Source organism: Aquila chrysaetos, chromosome 6 (assembly GCF_900496995.4).
Source record: "Aquila chrysaetos chrysaetos chromosome 6, bAquChr1.4, whole genome shotgun sequence".
Classification (NCBI taxonomy): domain Eukaryota; kingdom Metazoa; phylum Chordata; class Aves; order Accipitriformes; family Accipitridae; genus Aquila; species Aquila chrysaetos.
Genome location: NC_044009.1, coordinates 10660237 through 10678276, shown reverse-complemented (window position 1 = coordinate 10678276; position 18040 = coordinate 10660237). Strand labels below are relative to the sequence as shown.

At 52.8% G+C, this 18040-nt stretch overlaps 1 protein-coding gene across 2 annotated transcripts in view; it reads left to right on the top strand.

The window, feature by feature from the left end:
• Nucleotides 1-17054, top strand: part of LOC115343209 (aryl hydrocarbon receptor-like) — a 31291-nt gene extending 14237 nt beyond the window's left edge. Inside the window, exons 3-10 of one of the 2 annotated variants that reach the window (XM_030018884.1) lie at nucleotides 4788-4906; nucleotides 8718-8807; nucleotides 10664-10778; nucleotides 11273-11412; nucleotides 11528-11718; nucleotides 12105-12214; nucleotides 12591-12732; nucleotides 13171-17054. In XM_030018884.1, the coding sequence (XP_029874744.1) occupies nucleotides 4788-4906; nucleotides 8718-8807; nucleotides 10664-10778; nucleotides 11273-11412; nucleotides 11528-11718; nucleotides 12105-12214; nucleotides 12591-12732; nucleotides 13171-15037 (2774 nt within the window). In that variant the 3' untranslated portion in view covers nucleotides 15038-17054. The remainder of the gene's footprint in view (nucleotides 1-4787; nucleotides 4907-8717; nucleotides 8808-10663; nucleotides 10779-11272; nucleotides 11413-11527; nucleotides 11719-12104; nucleotides 12215-12590; nucleotides 12733-13170) is intronic. The other variant, XM_030018886.2, reaches the window with a different exon arrangement.
• Nucleotides 17055-18040: the final 986 nt, after the last annotated feature.

Here is an 18040-nt window from a genome sequence, read left to right as displayed (position 1 = left end):
AAAACGGTTGTGCATGGCTTGGTGTTGCTGGAGGAGCTGGGAGCTCCTGGTTTCTTGATGCCAGGCATCTCTGGACTCTGTTCAAAGAGAAATGCTTGCCATGGGTGAAGTCTGTCATCTCCCACTGGTGTAACTCGGTCCATGAGAGCAGAAATGACTCCAGGATTTTTTTGCCAATAGCTTTTTTTCAGTGACAAAACTATGCCAGAGGCAAGGGAGGTGTTAGCCTCCATGGCTGCATTGCGGTGTTTTTCTTTGTGAAGGTGATGAGCAAAAAGTGAAGAGATTAGACAGCTTTGCTTCTTTTTCTTTCTTTCTCATGCTCGAGGTCTTTCATCCACGTTGCAGGGCTTAGAAACCTCCTTGCAGAGGCAAGAAAGCCAATCCAAAGGGATGCTCTTGGGGATGTACAGGACACATCCTGACCCATTAATGCTGAAAATGTTACTGATCCTGGCTTCCTTCTGAATGAAAGCCTTCCTGTCTTTGGGGATCACACCAGCACCAGGAAGCCTCCTCCAGTGCTCTGGCTGGTGTAGGGGTTCAGGACAGAGCTGGATTTCCCCCTCCTGCCTTAAACATTACACATGGATAGCCTCTATCCCAGAACTTTGAATATATGAATGATCACCAAATTGCTTCAGCAAATGCCTAGAATTTGTCTAGTAACTGCAGATCACTTTTGTCATGGTCTTTTTCATCGTGCATTAATTCCTAGCAATTCTCAAAGGTGCAGAGCAGGAGGCTGAAAAAGCTGGGCACAAACAGCAAATGTGCATTGTCCTTTTATCTATAGTTATTTCTTTTACTGTGGGTATATTATAGCTTATATACATGCTGGACCTGTTTCTTTAATCCCATTCACTTTGTGGTCTCAGCTGCTTCGTGTGGAAGTGAGTCTCAACATGTAGTGGTTCATTACAACAAGTATCTTAAATGGGGGTGAATTAGCCAGCTTTTAACATGGCTTGGCAGCTGCTTTATCCTGCCTTGCAGCAGGTAGGGATCTCCTCTTCTTGCCATCAGTTGTTTTCAGTGCATCTTAGCTGTCTTGGAGATGTGCCTTCAGCAGGCTGAGGGACCCGGGACTCTTGGTGGGATGCTGAGAGGTGGCATCTCCCCATCACGTAGCCTGCTCTGCTGGGGTGAAGAACGCTGGCTGTTGGTCCTCCCCGCTCCTGGTAGTGCCAGCTCCAGCTTGACCTTGCAACAGGCTCTGCTCTGGAGTCGCAGCATGTCCTGGATGTGCTTTCTGTATCACCTTTGCCCAACTGCATCAAGGGAGCCAGTGGGAGGGGAAGGAGACTCCAAGCCACCACCCTGTGTTATTGGGAGATAGAGCTAGTGTTGCCTGTCATGGGGTGATCATCCTGCAAGTTGGTTATGGCGAGCGTGGATTTATGTGCTGGTGAAATCCCCCAGAGACTAATAACTTGTCTCAAGCAGATGGGTGACTTTTCAGGAGTGATCCCTTCTTCCCGTGAGGTTACCTGTGTGGCAGATGGGGTGGTGTTTTTTCTGCACTTTGATTAAAAGGATTATTTTTTTTTTCCTTTCAAACTCAAAAAGTGACTGGGAGTAGTCTCTCTAGCCCTGGTGGTTACATGGGCCTGGAGTCCTCTATCTGGATGTGCTCAGGCATCTCTTGGGATGGCTCCCAACCCCTGTGGTTCTTGGCAATTTGGGCAAGGAAATGTTCAGAGACCTGATTGGAGCAGGAGAGCCACAAGGACACTTTGCTCCTGATTTGTTGGTTGAGGAGAACACCTGGTCATGACATGTTTGAACATGAACAGGGTCACCACCTGAAAACGGTTAGAGGAGGTCTCCGGATCATCTAGACTGCTGAGGAATGGCTGTGGCTTCTGAGAGCAGCCTCAGCCCTGCCTGTCTGCTGGATGCTTACTCCGCCACTGGCCATCCCCATCAGGGTGGCTCTCTCTGGAAGCAGAGAAGCCCTCTGCGAGAAGACCAGGCCACAGGTGTTGAAGTGATGCTGAAAGTAAGGGGAGCTCATGTCACAAATTCCTGGATTATTTTGGTGGGAGAGTGCCATGCATTTTGCCTCCCGCACTGACCTCAGCATCTCCTTGGCCTTTGGCCGTGCATGGTGAGGACTGGGCTGGATGTGAACACCAGCTGCTCTACGCCACCAGTGCTTAGAAGCACCAGTTGTAATCCATGCCCTGCAGTTAGGACCTTGCAACTCCAGTGCGGTGATGCTTGGTGGCAAAGCTGTTGGCAGACACCATCTCTTTAGGTTTCCTACCCTCTCCCTGTGCTCCAGGCCTTCTCCCCAAGGCATGTCATCATAGTGTGTCCTATGGGAGATAGATTCTGAAGAATTTTCTAGCTCAGCTGTGCAGAAGTGGACCACTCTGTGTTTGAGAGTAGGGGAAGTCAGCATCTCTGATGGGAGATTGAAAGCCCCTTGCTAAGATCAGTGGGAGAGTTGGAAGAAATAATTTTGTTGGAAACCACAAAATGAGCAAATATGTGTTTCATGTTGGATTCTGTAAGCCCACAGCAGCTCTCCCCAGCTTGTTGCAGCTTTCCCTGCAGATGCTGCTGGTGGATGCTGGGAGAGAGCTGGAGACCATGTGCTCTCGGGATGTGCATCCTCTCAAAATGCTCTATGCCCTTTTGGAGCTTTGTTTTGGAAGAATTTGGTTTCTTTTTGAATTTTCCTGCCAGCTTGCCTCATTTCAATGCTTTAGAGAGGAGTCAGCCCTTCAAAAGAATTCAAATTTAAAAAAAGAATCGATGTTTCATTTTGAAAGTATTCTGCTCCATCATGTGCAAATTGAAGCCATACCCGTGGTCCAGATGGGCTTTGGATGTTTTTCCTTGGGGATTGCTTGGCAATCGTGCGAAGAGGCTTTTTGCTTGGTGACTGCCTCAAATCTGCCTTTTGAAACTCCTAGGGAATGCCTTTCCTTGACTGGTGAGCAAACTGAGCACAGCAACTGCTTTCCTGGCACTGAACCTCATCTTTCCCAACCTTTCCCAGAGGTCTCACATCCCGTGGCCCAGCTGATCCACCTCTTGCTGATTTGGGAAGTGTCTATGCAGAGGGTTGTCCCCTGCAGAAATAGGAACGTGAGCTTACGTGGGGGGCAATGCAGATTTGTGGCATGGGCTAAACTGTGACAGGGGAGCTGTCAGGGAGGGCATGTCCCGTGGGAGTTGCCCACAAGCTGAGCTTTCCTCCAGTGAGTGAGGGCACAGGATAGAAAGGGCAGAAGATTCAACTGCTGCCTGAGCATCTCCAAGGAGCGCGCAAAGTTTGGGTGAGGCCGAAGTAGCCCAGTTCTATCAGCAACAGAGATCAAGGCTAATTCTGCTTAATGGCCTCCAAGCATCCTCTACTTCTATTGAAACCTGTGTGACTGCAACAGTTTGGCTCCTCTGTGTCACCTTATGCAAGTCCTTCAGCTAATTGTCTTTAACCATGTGCCTGGTTGCTGAAAGCCTGCATGGGTGGGTGCTTGTTGTCACTCAGGCTCCATGTGTAAATAGATCTGAGCGATGTTTTGACCTCAGATTGGTTTTTAATACAAAAATGCAGATCTGTCAGGGAAAATGCTTGTGCATGTTGATGGTTTGAAGAAAAGCAAAATGTCTCCTATCAGCAGTTTCAGATGAAACTTTTTTTAGGTTTGGAATTATTTTGGCTTTGAACTTGGTGCTACTGGGGTCGGGGGGGGAAACCAAACCTTTAAAATCTTTCAGTGGTGAGGTGAGAGCTTCTACCATGGAGAAAATTAAATGTGTGGTCAGCCTTGGGATGGTTTGGGGTTTTTCCTCATTTCCTACCATTTCCCCAAATAAGGAAGACCTTTTCCCTTTGGATCCAGCCAAGGTCATGCAGTGCCATCAGAAACCCAGGGCTCAGATGGGCCAGGCAGTGGTGCTCTGCTGGGATGTGGCTGTGCACAGGGCGTGTGAGTTCTGTCTGACCTCAGGGCACTGTGGGAGCTTGCAGCAGTGGCAGAGGTGCGGTGGGAGCCACCGTCCTTGTTCCTGTTCCCTGAACAACCGGTTTTCTTTGTGTCCTGTGGTGCTCGAGGTCCTGCAACCAGGGGCAGGAGGTTTCACGCTGGCTGCACCCATGGGTGTTGCTTTGAAGGCATCTAGCGAGGAAACATGAGGCAGCACATGAATCAGCCTGGGGAGGTCATGGCAGTGAGTCCTGGGAGCAGAGAGCTGCTCGGGTGTATCACTGGGAGTGCTGTGGCCACCAACCCTCTGATCTGCTTCCAAGCAGCCAAAGGCAGAAGGGAGAAAAAATATGGGTGCTTTGATGGCATTTCAGATGGTTTGGGAAGTTTTGCCACTGTCTTTCATCAGTCCTGAAGGGCAGGAAAGCAGACATTGTAGCACTGGGACGGCTTGAAGCCAGCTCCAGCTCTACCAGGCTCTAACCTGAAGATTTCTTGCTGTGTTGGGTGGTGTTTCCTAGCCTGGGCAGCCCAAAAATGCTCACCTCCCCTCTATTCTTTGTGTTTCTGCCTCAGACCTTGGCAGAAGCAAGGTTTCCCAGAAATGGGATCAAGCAGCAGAAATGGAGGTTCCCTCGTCTTGGAGGGAAGCCTGGGGCAAGTTGGGGATGGCTTTGTAAAGGGTTTCTGCTCCAGCTACCATTGGTTTCATCTTCCTCTGAGGTGGGTCCCCGTGCATTGGGTAGCATGGTGCAGCTGTGCAGGAGCAGCACTGGGGTGGGGAGGAGGAGGAAGAGGCTCCTGGCTTGCCCATTCCACACTGATTTCTTCCCCTCTTGCTTGCAGCCACAGCTACGGATGTTGGTGACTGTGTGCTGGATCAGCTCGGAGCCCCAGGAGGGAACAGACGAATGGACCTGCAGGTTGACAGAGAGCTGTTTCCTGAGGGAGAACTGCTGCTCCAGGTATCGTGCCATAGCTCGGTCATCTGGGGTCTTCCCTTGGCTCCCATCATTTGCTGGGCACGACAGCCGGTCCCTGCCTGCCGAAACATACAGCAGCTATGGAGCATGCGGTTGACCTGTGGAGGAAGAGGAGACCCTGCCTTGCCAGGAGCTGCTTCGCTGTGATTACTGCAGGCTCTGAGCACCTCGGGACAGGGACCAGTGACACTGCCTGGCTGGGACGGGTCCCTGTTCCCACCGTTCCCTCCCACCCCCCCACCGCAGTTTGCTGCCACTTCGGTTACACTGCAGTGGCTCTGTACAGGCTGTGCCGTAAACTGCATCCATGAACAGAGCAGGGCTTGGGGTGGTGGGTTGTGTCCTTCTCGCAAAGGTGTTTGGTGCTCTCTGTGCCTGTAGCCGCAGGCGTTAGCTGTCACTGAGCCCAAACTTGGTATTTTTCCTTGGGACCTGCTACAGCTCATGGACCCAATGTGCACAAGTTTGTAAATCCCAACCAGGAGGGTGCAGGGGTATCACCCAGAATTGTAGGGAATGATTACTGATTAGTCTCCGAGGTGGTGGGTTCCTTGTTTTCTGGTAAATGCCAAGAGGAGAATGGTGATAGCTGCAGAATAAAACATCTGCTAGGAACTGTTTGCCCTACCTGGGGCATTGCATGGGGTCCCTAGCATGAGTTCACAGCCTGCCTGGGATGGAAAAAGCCCAGGTTCAGTTTGAAGGTTGAGGGGGAGAAAAGATGATGGAGCTGGGAGACAGTGATGGACAAATTCAATGCGCAGCCTGAGCTTTGCTTTGTAGAAAGGCCAGCGCGTGTCTAATGAAGTAGCTCTTGCTGAATTTCAGAGAACAAGGAGCTGGTGAATCAGCTGGCCAGGATGCTGTTTGCTTGGGCTGCAATTTATAAATGTAAGCTGGAAGGAAATGGGATAGAAGGGCCCCATGGAAAGTCTGGTTGCTGAATAAACATCTCGGCATCTCAACTTTAAACATTCTGCTCTTTGGGGCTGCAGGGCAAGTCTGTGCAAGACCTTTAATCGTTCCATGGCTGTGTTCCTGATACTGCATATGTCTGTGTTTTCTGGACCTTGAGTCCTCTTCTCCCTTCTTCCACCTCTCCAAACAAAAGCAGATGGATACTTGGGTGTCTTTAAAGTCTGACTCTGGTGCCTTCAACCCTGCTCCTGTACAGCCTTACGTGAATGCCCACCACTATGAACAGGCAGGCAGGCACGAGCACCCCTGCGAGCAGAGCCCCAGCAAGAACCACCATGGAGGATTTTGCTGAGGTTGTGACTCCTCAGAACCCAACATGACTTTTGGCAATGAAGCTTGGGCCATGTGCTCTCACATGTGGGCTTTGCTCCCAGGAGCAGTCTCAGATGTCTGCAAGTGTGATAGTCATGGAGGAACAGCTGGAATAATGTGAGAGTCAGGAGGGAGCCTGTGGTTGCCCCAGTCCCACAATGGAGCTGCTCCCAAGTGCTCTCCAGAGATTTGAGCCGGACCATATGATGGCAATTTGTGGAGCCACCAGAGCATTGGCAGCCTTGGGTGATTGAAGGCATCTGGAGAGCTTATGAAGTGTTAATGTGACAGAAATCCCCCAGCTGAGCTTGCCCAATGGTTTGGGGGGGGGGGGGGGTTTCCCTCTCAAAGAGCATTTTAATCAGATACTGTAATTTGCAGAAAACTCTGGCTCACGGCCCTTCGGGGGGCTGCAGTGCACAAAGAAAAGGGACCAGTCCCGCTGCAAGCTGGATCTGTACAGTATCAAGCAACATGCTCAATCCAGCAGCCTCTCAAATAATCCAAGTGACTAAAAAAAGCCATCCTGGCCGAGCCTGAGTGTCGCTGTAAATGGGCAAATGCATGAGCTGTGTCAGCCGATTGCTCCTGCCTCTTCTTTGCACGGGGGGAGATGGTGAGCAGAGCCGAAGGAGCATCATGGGCGGCCGGACCCTTCTCTCCAGCCTGGTCTCAAGCAAACAGCATGTCCCCATAGTCCCCCCCAGGGGCAGCTCAGCATGACAGAGTTGGGCAGTGAGGGCAGAGTCCCTGTTTGTGGCAGGTCCTGGCCTGATGCTTATGAGATCTGCTGAGACTTCTGCCCTCATCCTGATTAAACACAGACTTCCACTTAGGGTTTTCTTTTCCTAATTTCTCTCCTTCTATTCACTAATAAATTAAATATATTACAGACAAGAGCAGGGACAAGAATTACTATCTAGTGCAGTACATTCCTTTTGGAGGAAATCAGCCTGAAAGGGTCACCAGATATCTCTGGATCTTCATCTTGCCTCTTTTTCTGGGTATTCACTAGAGGTGTGAGCTCCCCTGCCTCCGCCCCAGCCATGATCTCCTATAGTTTTGGAATAGTTTCATTGATTTGGTGCGGGTTTGGCCTTTTTCAAGCAAGGAGCTACCTGTTGGGTATGGATTTAGCTGCAGACCATGTGTATGTAATTGCAGAGCACAAGGTGAGAAGTGAAGTTGGCAGATGGTATGAGCACAAAGATATTTTTTATAGAGATTTGGGTGTTTTGTGTTTAAAGCCTTATCTTCTGTAATCTAGAACATTGGCAAGAGGAGAGTCATTTTCCCAGTATGGTGTCTCGTAGTGGCAGTTCAATGCCAGGATGTATTGGGGGGGCAATGGGGTTTGTTCCCGACAAACATCTCAAGAGCAATGGGGCCTCTTGAGATGTTTGTCAGGAACAAGAACAAAATCAGATGAGAAGAGGTTGTGGTCCTGTGTAATGGGAGACAGATGAGAACAGGAAGCTATCACCTCCTTGATGTGTCAAACAGTCTACACGCTTATAAGAACCAGGGGATGCCATCTCAGATGTCACAGATGCAATGTCAGGGCCCGCACAAATCTGGGATCTGAGTTTCCAGATTTTTCCATCTCTTTTGCTTTCAAGATGGGTGTTGGTTTTAGCTGTACTACCATCTTTGAATGATAGCGGTGACTGGATTTGGTGTTACTTTGTGTGCTTTGTGATGAGTTGTTCACGTACCCTTGGAGCTGAGAGCAGGAGTTTGATGGACAGCAATGTCCTCGGATGCTAAAGATTAAAAGGCAGGTTTTGGGGGGCGATTGGGGAAAGTGTGGGGTGAAGACATACAGAAATGCAGAAACAGGCTTGTATAATCTCCTAACTGTAAAATTCAAGGTGAGGAGCAAGGCCCAAAGTGTCTTTGGAGGTCATCCTTAAAACAAACAAGAGGATAAATAGGTCAGATCAGTGACTGACTGCAGTTTGGTTACTATCTCTGAAGGCTTCATTATGCTTGAATGGATGCTAGGGTCCTCCTGGAGTCACCAGGCTCCTGCACGGCTCAAGGCAGTCCTTCCTCCCTCTACACTGCCTGTTGCTGTTTCTTATTGAAGTTATAGGTAAGTTTGTTAAAGAAAATCAGAGCCCCAGAAGAGTATAGCTATACCCAGCTGGTACAGCTGGCAAGGAGGTAACTAACTCTAGGTCCTCCATGAAACCTCTCCTTAGCTGGTCCCTCCTGATGCGAGAGCTGCCCTGCGGTGAGAGGGCTTCAATGATGGGTCTAGAAAAAGTGGTCAGTCCATCTTGGATCATTGCTCATGGTAACACTGAAAAAAAACCCAAACCCAACTAACCAGGATTGTCTTGCATGGTCACAAGGTGCTTTCCTTTTTTGTGGGGTTCCTTGTTCATGAAGAAGGTCCCTTCCTGTCCCCAAATGCTGAAGAAACACCTGGAGAAGTTAATCTTTCAACAGCTGGACTGAAGCTAGGGAGAGTAACTCTGGGCTCAACTTCTGCTTTCAGGCACTCAATGGATTTGTCATTGCCGTGACCGGAGATGGCTACATCTTCTACATCTCCCCTACTGTGCAGGACTACCTGGGCTTTCATCAGGTAGGTACCGTTTTTTCCTGGCTGTAAACAGATGGATGCAGTCCAGGTCTGGGAAGGAGGTGCTGATAGCCGTGCCAGGGCTTTCTTTTCCCTTCCCAGCTCCCTTGGGTCATTTTTGATGTACATTTTCAGATGACTCATGTTCTTTGGGGGCTGTGAAAACCAACAAGCATGCTTGTGACTTTAGCAGGAACAGATGCAAGCTGAGCAATGGCAGGCTCTGTATCCTCTTGTCTTTGTGTGTAAGAGGGGTGTGAGATTTTTCTTGTATCATGCTGCTGGGCTCATATGCTCTCACTTACAGAGGGCTGAGGGTATCTCACTGGTGAGCAGAGTCCGTGCCCTGAAGTACTGTGGGTTGCGTGGGATGCCAAAGAAAAGCAGGTCTCTGTCCACACCCACCCTGTTACCTCCGATTCCCCTGACAATCCAGCTCCTTTGGCCAAGGGACTGAGTCAACAGGAGGGCCATGAAGCTGCCAAACCCATTTCATTGCATAGGTTCCTGGTGCACCCACAGAGACTGATGTGTTTTCTTCTTCATCCCCTCTTTGCACCCTTTCCCAGCTCACTGGGATCCTCAGGGGCTGATGCCCCAAGTCAAAACAGCTGTCAGGCAGGGAGTGGTCTTCTCAAAGTACCTGTACACCTGGTTAAGCAGGAGGCTCTGCTCTGGCATGTTTCTGAGGGCAGGGAGATGGCAGTCGGTGGCCTGAGCTGCCCGGGGGCTTGGTAAGACCATGCTGACCACCACAGCATGCAGGACTGGGATGGGAAAGGCCGGTCCAAGGCATGGCCCTAGAAGAAGGGGGCTGTATTGGGAGGCAGGAGGTGTGAGGACTTGCTGGTGTTTCTGCCACGTGGCCAACCTTACAGTCCAGCATCAGCATGTCTGTCTTTCCTGGTGGCCCACTGAAGGAAGATTGTTTGCACTGGGATACAGATTCCCGTGGCTTTGGAGTGAAAAAAACCTACAAAAACCTTTTTTAAAACAGCAAATCCCCCTGCATAAGCCTGGGAAAAAAAAATAGTTTGGTTTGGTCAAAATGTTCTGATCAACCTTGAAATTATTTTTTACATTGATCCTGTGGAAGAAACAAAACTGCTTATTTGCAGAGGGCTAGGAATGGCAACGCAAAAGAGGTCTTGCGTGCTGTTGCAGACTGGCAATTTGTACCCCGCAAACAAATTCGCCTCTGGCAACCTGCAGCCTTTCTGGCGCTGTTCTGAGTTTGGTCCTGAGAAGATACTAGAAGTTAAGACATGCCAGGCAAATGCCACTGCTGCAGCGTTCACCTTGCCAATGGGGGAGCAAAGCTTCCCAAAGAGCAGGGGCTTCTATGGCAGGGGAGGGAGCTGGAGTTTCAGCATTTCCCGTGGACTGCGGTTAAGGATCAGGAGCCAGAGCCAGTGTGAAACATCCTTGGAAGGGCTGGGTGATGCCAGGAGAACCTCAGCCTTGCTTGTGTGGGGAACAGGCTGGAAAGATCTGCTTAGCTATGGTAAGAGGATGTTGGGGCAACGGGCAGTGTGACAGTCCTGAACAGCCAGGCTTACTCAGGCATCGCCGTTTTTATTGCTTCTAGAAACCTCTGAGCTGTTCCCATGATTTCCCCAGGCAGACCCCCTCCCTGCTCCCTTTTCCTCCTTCCTGAGCCACCCTCCCTAAAAAAGCAGCCGGTTGCTGTTCCTTGCTCTCCATGCAGCGCACAAAGCTGGTTGCGTTTGCCTGTTTCTTTACACTCGATCGCTGCGCTTTTAGTACCCACAAAGGAAAGGCTCCTTTTGTGTCCTCCTCCAGACACCTGTGCCAGGCTGGGTAGGTGTCAATGCTCTTCTCCCCTTGTGTAATTCCAGTCAGATCTCATCTACCAGAGCGTGTACGAGCTGATCCATGCGGACGACAGAGCTGCCTTCCGCCACCAGCTGCACAGGGCCCCGGCGCCTGGCAGCACCCAGCATGCTGCCGATGGTGAGTGCCAGGGTGATCCCTGGGGACCAGCCAGCCACCTCTGCATGGCCACCCCGTGCTGGAAAACCGTCCTGGTGGCATTTATAGCCACCAAGCACAACCCTGTGCTGAAGAACATCCCATAGCCTCCTTCTGGGACTTGCAACCATCCCAGGGGTTGGCACGGCCACTTGTCACCAAAAGCAGCCAACAGCAATGACGTGCTGCCTTTCGCTGTGCTGGAGGGACGGGGATGCTTCTCCCAAACCTTTTTGCTTTTCAGTGTTTGAAATCCTATTTATTTCAGTGGGGGCAGCTTGTTGTCTTGCTACTGTCTGAGAGGCGAGGGGACCAGAAACTATTGTGAACTGGTCATTTCCCACAGCAAGGTCTTACTCATCTGTGAAGGTCATGGCTTCACTGGAGCAGCAAAGTCTCCACCAGGAGCAGGTCTGCAAGACCATGAGCTCAAGGCGTGCAGCTCGGAAAGCTTCGTTTTCCCTTTGGTTTCCCAGCCTTTCCTACTGACCAGCCACCGCTGGCTGGATGCAGCGCCAGGTCCAGCCCACAGCACCTCCACCCCGAGAAGACCTCTGTGGAGAGGAGCTTCACCTGCCGCTTCCGCTGCTTGCTGGATAACTCCTCAGGATTTCTGGTAAGAAAATCTGTTTCTGTTCCCTGGGGGCCACTCATGTCCCATGGGGATGGGAGCACAGCCAGTTCCCGTCACCCTGTTTGCTTCACACCCACATTTTCTAATCCCCTCTAAGGCCTTGAATTTCCATGGGCGCTTGAAATTCCTTCTCGGGCAGCAGAAGTCAGCATCGGACAGGTCCCCGCTTGCTCTCTTCGCCATTGCAACTCTCCTTCAGCCGCTCTCCATCCTGGAGCTTCGGACCAAGATGCTGATCTTCCAGACAAAGCACAAGCTGGACTTCACTCCCGTGGCCTGTGATTCCCGGTAGGGCATCTCTCGCCTTCCCCATGGCAAAATCCCTGGTGCTAGACAGAAAACCATAGCCTGTGGGAGCAGGGCAGTTTTGACCCAACTCCTGTGGCGAGGTGCCTGATGCTTTTGTCCATCCACTGCAGCCCCCCAGTAACACAGGGAGCAGATTAACTGGGTGCCAGCACTTCTTGGCTGCTGTGTTTTAGCCCAGCAAACCCAGTATGGGGTGGTTCTATGGAAGAAGGGAATGCAGCTCAGCCCAGGATGGAGAGTTGCACCACCCAAAGTGGGAGGCTTTGGCTAGCTGCCTGGGTGCTGGGCAGGGGATCATGTCTGGTGGGTGGGGTGCAATTGGGGGATCCATCCCTGGTGTCATTGGGTTTCTGCACTGTTTCCAGGGGGAAGGTTGTTCTGGGGTACACGGAAACGGAGCTGTGCAGGAGGGGGTCGGGGTACCAGTTTGTGCACGCAGCCGACATGATGCACTGCGCGGAGAACCATGTGAGAAGTGAGTGCCAGGGAGGAGCAGCGGCACTGGCTGGTGGGGGGGCCATCGGGGTTGGTTGTGTTTGAGGGGGCCCTCATGCCTCCCCGGTACCAGTGCAGCTCTGGCCATGCCGGTACCATTGCTCCTTGGTGGGCCATCTGTCCCAGGTCTGGAGCAGCTGTGATAAAGGCTCTTCCCTCCTGGGTGATACCTGCTCGGGGAGCTGACAGAGGGACAGCACCACACGTGGCATCACATGCTGGCTGTGTCCTGCATCTTCTGCCCCCGTAGCACGGGTGCGAGGTGATGCTCAATGTCGTGGCATCTTGCACGTCCCATTCGTCTGTCCCCATGGAGTAACCACATCTGTGCTGCCTCTCTTCTCTCCCTGCCCCAGTGATGAAGACAGGGGAGAGCGGGCTGACTGTTTTCCGGCTGCTGACCAAGAAGGGTGGCTGGGTGTGGGTGCAGGCCAATGCCCGGCTGGTGTACAAAGGGGGCAAGCCCGACTGCATCATTGCCCGGCAGCGAGCCCTGTCGTGAGTATCACTGGATCTCCAGCTGCCTTCACCTGCTCTTAGCGTGTGTGGTTGTGGGGCTGCTCGAGGCACACGGAGGCAATGGGGGCGGAGGAAAGGGTGGTTGGGTTGCACGGTCAGCACTTTGCAGTATGTGCCCTCCTGTAGCAGGGAGGTGTGAGCGAAACAGCTCTGAGAAGGTGGCTGCAGATACTGAGAAGGGCTGCAGGTGAGCTCTGGACATGCAGCTGTTCCCGGAACCTTGCAGACCTCCCCATGGGCTCCCCAGAGCCACAGTCCTCCATCAGCAGCATCGTAGCCAGCCCAATCCAGCACCCTTTTCTTTAGAAAAGCCAGGGCAGGGCTGTGAGCTCCTGTCTCACTGTTGGGAGGGTGGTTTTGCCTGGCCCAGAGGAGGTGCTCATGCTGTTTCCATCTCTTTTTCCCTCCACCCTGAAGGAATGAAGAAGGGGAGGAACATCTGCGGAAGAGAAAGCTGCAGCTGCCTTTTAGCTTTGCCACAGGGGAAGCAGTCTTGTATGGGAATGACCTTCCCGAGTTCCTGGACTCCTTCCAGACTAAGGAGGAGTCGCAGACGCAAGGAAACTCCCACTCGAAGCAGTGCTCGGTAGACCCCAACTCTCTTCTTGGGGCCATGATGAAGCAGGATGCATCCGTATACATCTCCCATGCTGATAACGTGCCTCAGTTCTCCTTGCCAGATCTCCTCGCTGAGCCCGATGGACTGAGCCAGAATGAGGAAGTTGGTGATGCCAAGGAGGACAGCGACTCCCTCCTGGTCATTATCAAAACCCTCTTTGAGAAAAGCAAAGTGGACAGAAACATCTGCCAGACCCTCCAGAGCCTCAACATGGACAACGCAGAGCTGCAGCAGTGGGAGGAGGCTCTGCTCAGTTTGGGTGCAGAGGAGGAGCTGCCAGCTCAGGAGGTTGGCGAGAGGCTGGGCACTGAGGTGACATCCTATGTGGAGCAGATGCTCCTCAGGGAGGGTGCTGGGAAGAGCATGGACTTTCTGCACTGCAGTGCATCACCCTGCAATGAGGAAAACAGTGCTGTGGCTCATTTCCAGCACTGCTGGGCGGCTAATTCAGCCTTTCAAGCCCCACCACAGCTCCAGGCATCTGGTGCACAAGGCCAAGATGCTCTTGTCTCTTTAGTCTCCATTACATCCGAGGTCAGCTCTGCTCAACCAGAACAGCAGGTCCCGTTTAACCCAGCTGGGCTGGTGGGAGGGACAGTTCTGGATGTCCTGGTCTCCAGCAGCAAGTCCTCTGTAGCACTTCAGCTGGGAAATCCAGGACAAGTGCTTCAAGCAGAAGTTACCACCTCTGTTCCTGTAGATAACACTATTCCTAATGATCAGAGCCAGCCTGGGTGCAAGTTGGTGGGCTCAAGCTGCCCACCTCCGTTGCACCCAAACACACTAGTGACTCAGTGGCACAATGTCCCAGCCCAGGCAAACCCAGCCAATGCTTTGGGTCAGAGTGCTTCTCCTGGAGGTTGCCCATCGGAGGCTTGGATGCCCATAGCTCCGAAACAGCTGGAAGCTGCAGGGACGCATCTGGAGTCACAAACTCTCCTGGCTTGCAGCCCTGAGACCCCCCCGGGGGCTGGGCTGTGGTTGGTGCCCTCCCAACCTGCTCCTTGCCCTGCACAAGGCTCGCATGGGTCCTTGTTCTCTGGGGCTGGGGACCTCCGTGATGAGGAGGCTGCTCTCCCTGCACAAGCATCAGCACCCTTAGGAGTCAGCCAGCTGCCAGGGGATGGTGGCTTCCCTAAACAGCCCCTGATACCCCACCTAGAGCCCAGCTTTTCCTGGGAAGGGGAGCAGGCAGTGCTCCAAGAGGACAAGTGGTTTGTGCAGTGCCAGCCGTGGCTCCTGCAGGCTGGGGCAGCTCCTCAGAGATGCGATGGGGCAGGTCCGGTGCAACACGGTGGACTTCTGCTGGGGTCCAGCATGGGTCCTAGCACCCACCAGATGGACCATGTTGTGCTGCCCGAGTGCCAGTATGGAAATAGCCTTTTTAAACACGACAGCAACCTTTTTAGGGATGCTTCTAAAATATCCCTTCCCCAGCAGCTGGGTGCTTTGCCTTGCCCTAGCGAGAGCCACCCTGGAGCATCATGTTCCTCACTGGGCTCGGTTTTGAGGTGCTCAGCAGCTCTCCCTGCGAAGGTGGGTGCAGGAACACTGCCATCCTCCGAGCGGGGCCCTGGCTTCCCATCAGTGTCCTTTGTGGGTGGGCAGCCGCTCTGTGCCTGCGAGGTCCAGCTCAAGGTGAGGTGCGAGGGCTGCAGGACCTGAGGGGTGCACCGGCTCGTGTGGATGGAGCGAGGGGTGGTGCCGGGGGGATGCAGGCACAGCATTGTATGTGGGAAGCCTGTTTTGAAGCCTCAGTGTGAACTAGGAGCCACATCTTGAAAAGCCACCGGTAATTACAAGCTCTTCTGGCCATGCACACCTACGAGCTGTGCCCCATGCTTCCTGGTCGCTCAGGATTTTGTCTTCCAGTGCCTGAAACGAGGTGCCCTAGCAGAGCTTTCAGGCAGTCTAGGATAAAGTGTTTTGTGGTTTGGTTTTGGTTTTGTTTGTTTGTTTGTTTGTTTGTTTTTTACATGAGAAGTCTTTCAGGGAGATGCAGCTATGCCAGTGGGAAGGTTTGTCAGACTCTTGGAGTCCAAGGAAGGACACCCTGCTTGCTGGCCCGTGTGCTCGTGGCAGCCTTTTGCAGATGGACCTGCTGCCTTACAAGCATGTAGCACTGTATTGCTGTTTCTCGATGCAGCCTGGCCTCCTCATCACCTGTGTGTGTGGACCACCCTCGTCATGTTGCTGTTCAGTCCCCTGCATCATCTCAGCCTGCCTGAGACCCTCTGCTCTGCTCCTTGCTCCCTCCCTCCTGTGCTCACCATCTCCTCTCCTCCTTCCGAGCCCCTGGTGACCCAGTTACTTTAGAAAAGGGGGTGTTACCAAGCCCTTTGAGAAGCTCAGCAGCATTTGAAGGGTCTCTGAGGGAGGTGGGGTTGGTGAAAGCAGAGGCACCTTGGGATTTTGGGCTCCTCAGCAGCCTTCCTGGGGAGTTTGGGAGAAGCCGGTACCAGGCTGTGCCCTTCCCTTACAGCAGGGTGGGGAAGGTCCGGCCAAGCTCCCCTTGGGTTTGTCACTGGCTTCTCTTTGCTTTCCTCTCCTGTGCTCAGCAGTGCCATCAGACGGAGGAACAACGGGGTTTACTTCTGCAGTTGCTCAGGATGTTGTGGGTTTGCCAAAGCAGTGAGAAAGGCAGGAAGGGATGCAGTGACTGCTATCTGCCTCTCTCCACTTTGGACCAACTTTGTGCCCTTCACACTGTTTTCCTGGAGACCAGCACAACCACTTTGTTGAATTCCCTTTCTTTTGTATTTTTTAACCTAAGATGTGAATTAAGTTTTTTCCCACCACGGGGCAAGTTCTCCCAGACCCCTAAGGGAAAACTCACAGAAAAAGCAATGATGGCTGGGGGGAGGGTTTGGTTCAAGACCAGATGTGGCAAGCCAGCTTGGTCAGAGAGGTCAAAGTGCTTCGAGACCTCCATATCTTCCCCCCTTGCACCCATCACCCTGAGTCTGTCTCTCACACCAGTACTAACCATGTACTCTTTGCCAAATGAGTAAAATCAGGTAATTAGTGCAGGGCTAGCCCAGCAGCAAGCCTGTGTGTGTCCTGGTGTGGGGTGGCCTCATCTCTCTAGGTCTCTTCTTTTGTGCCCTGTTTTGCCTCAGTGTGCCGGGGCTCCCGGGACTGCTAGCCAGGCAAGATGGGGCTCAGGAAGGGTTGAGCTCCTGGCTGCAGGCTGGGGAGCAGAGCGATGCTGGAAACATGTTGGACCCCTCCGAAGCAGCCTGGAGGACCACCTAGGATGGGGCAAGGAGCTGACTGGTTATGATATGGAGCCTTACAAATCAGCAGACCTGAAAAGCAGCGGGATGGACTCTGCTCACCAAGCCTTTTTGTCCTGGCACCTGTAAGATGACATGAAGCAGCGCACGGCCCCAGCTGGTGGGTGCTGAGGGGTCCCGGTCCTGCAAGAGGTGCCCTTGGGGAGGGGACACCCTGCCAGGCTGGGGTGGGGCCAAGACAGACCCCTGGTGCTCTGTTACTTGTGTCTTATCTCTTTATACATTGTGTATGTGCATATAACGTCTATTTTCATGGCAGTATCTCATTTTCTGCTTTGTGATTTCTTTGTATTGCTGTTGGCAGGCAGACGATGCTGAGGAGAAAAAGATGTCCTGAAACTCACCCCCTGTATTTGGTTACGTATTAAAAGGTGATTTGCTTTGTATAGCGGTGATGGTTTGTTTTGACCTGAAACGGTGTCTCTCCATTTCCCTCTTGACTGAGCAAGTATTTGAAAAAGCTTCCTTTTGGCTTAGCCCCGAGTCTGATTTCTGTGGGCTGAAGGAGGAGGACAGCCCTGGCTCACCCCCTCCTCCTGCACCCGGTGAGACACGGGGGTGGGATCACAGGTGGGGAAGAGCTGTGCTTTGCCTTGTACAGGGTAATTTTGGGGAGGAATGCAGCCCTGTGGACACCCTCCGATGTTACAGGCAATGAAAACAGGCTTGTATGCCCCGTGTGTTTGTGTTCTGAGCTTGCTCGGTGCCTAGCCCTGTTGCTGCGTGTGACTCAGTGGAGCATTTTGGAAGGACGGAGCTAGGGGGAATATGGCTGGTGCATGCACACACCCCCCCACCCCCCCACACACACCTCCAGGTGAGTGTGCAGCCGTGTGTGCCCAGCCCAGGGTGGGTGTGTGGCACACTTGTTCTCACTGTCCCCAGCCACTACGGGCATGTGCAGCGGCAGGGGTGTGACGGTGTCCCCCGGCTGCACCCCCTGACCGCCCTGTGCAGCGGTGGGCTCACAGGCACGGTTATGCTCTCGATGCCGACAGGCGCGCACAGCTTCCTGGGTGCCACTGCCGTGCACGCTAGTACACAGACTCACACGCGCCCTGATGTGGACACATGCTCTTGCAGTGGCACACACGTTGACATGCACATGGTCGTGCTGATGGTCACTCTGGCATGCCAACGTGACTGTAGGGACACAAGTGCTCGCACCCCTCACCCATGTGGGTAGTGGGGCTTGCTGCCCCATTTCCTCCCCTCGTCGCCCTACTCCCCCTCATCCCCCATCCAGACCTCATCACCCCCACATCCCCCCTCACCTCCCAATCCCCCTTCAGCCCCCCACATCCCAACTCACCCCACCCACCTGTCATTGCCCCCAAACCCCCATCTCCCTCCCATCCACTCATCATTGTCC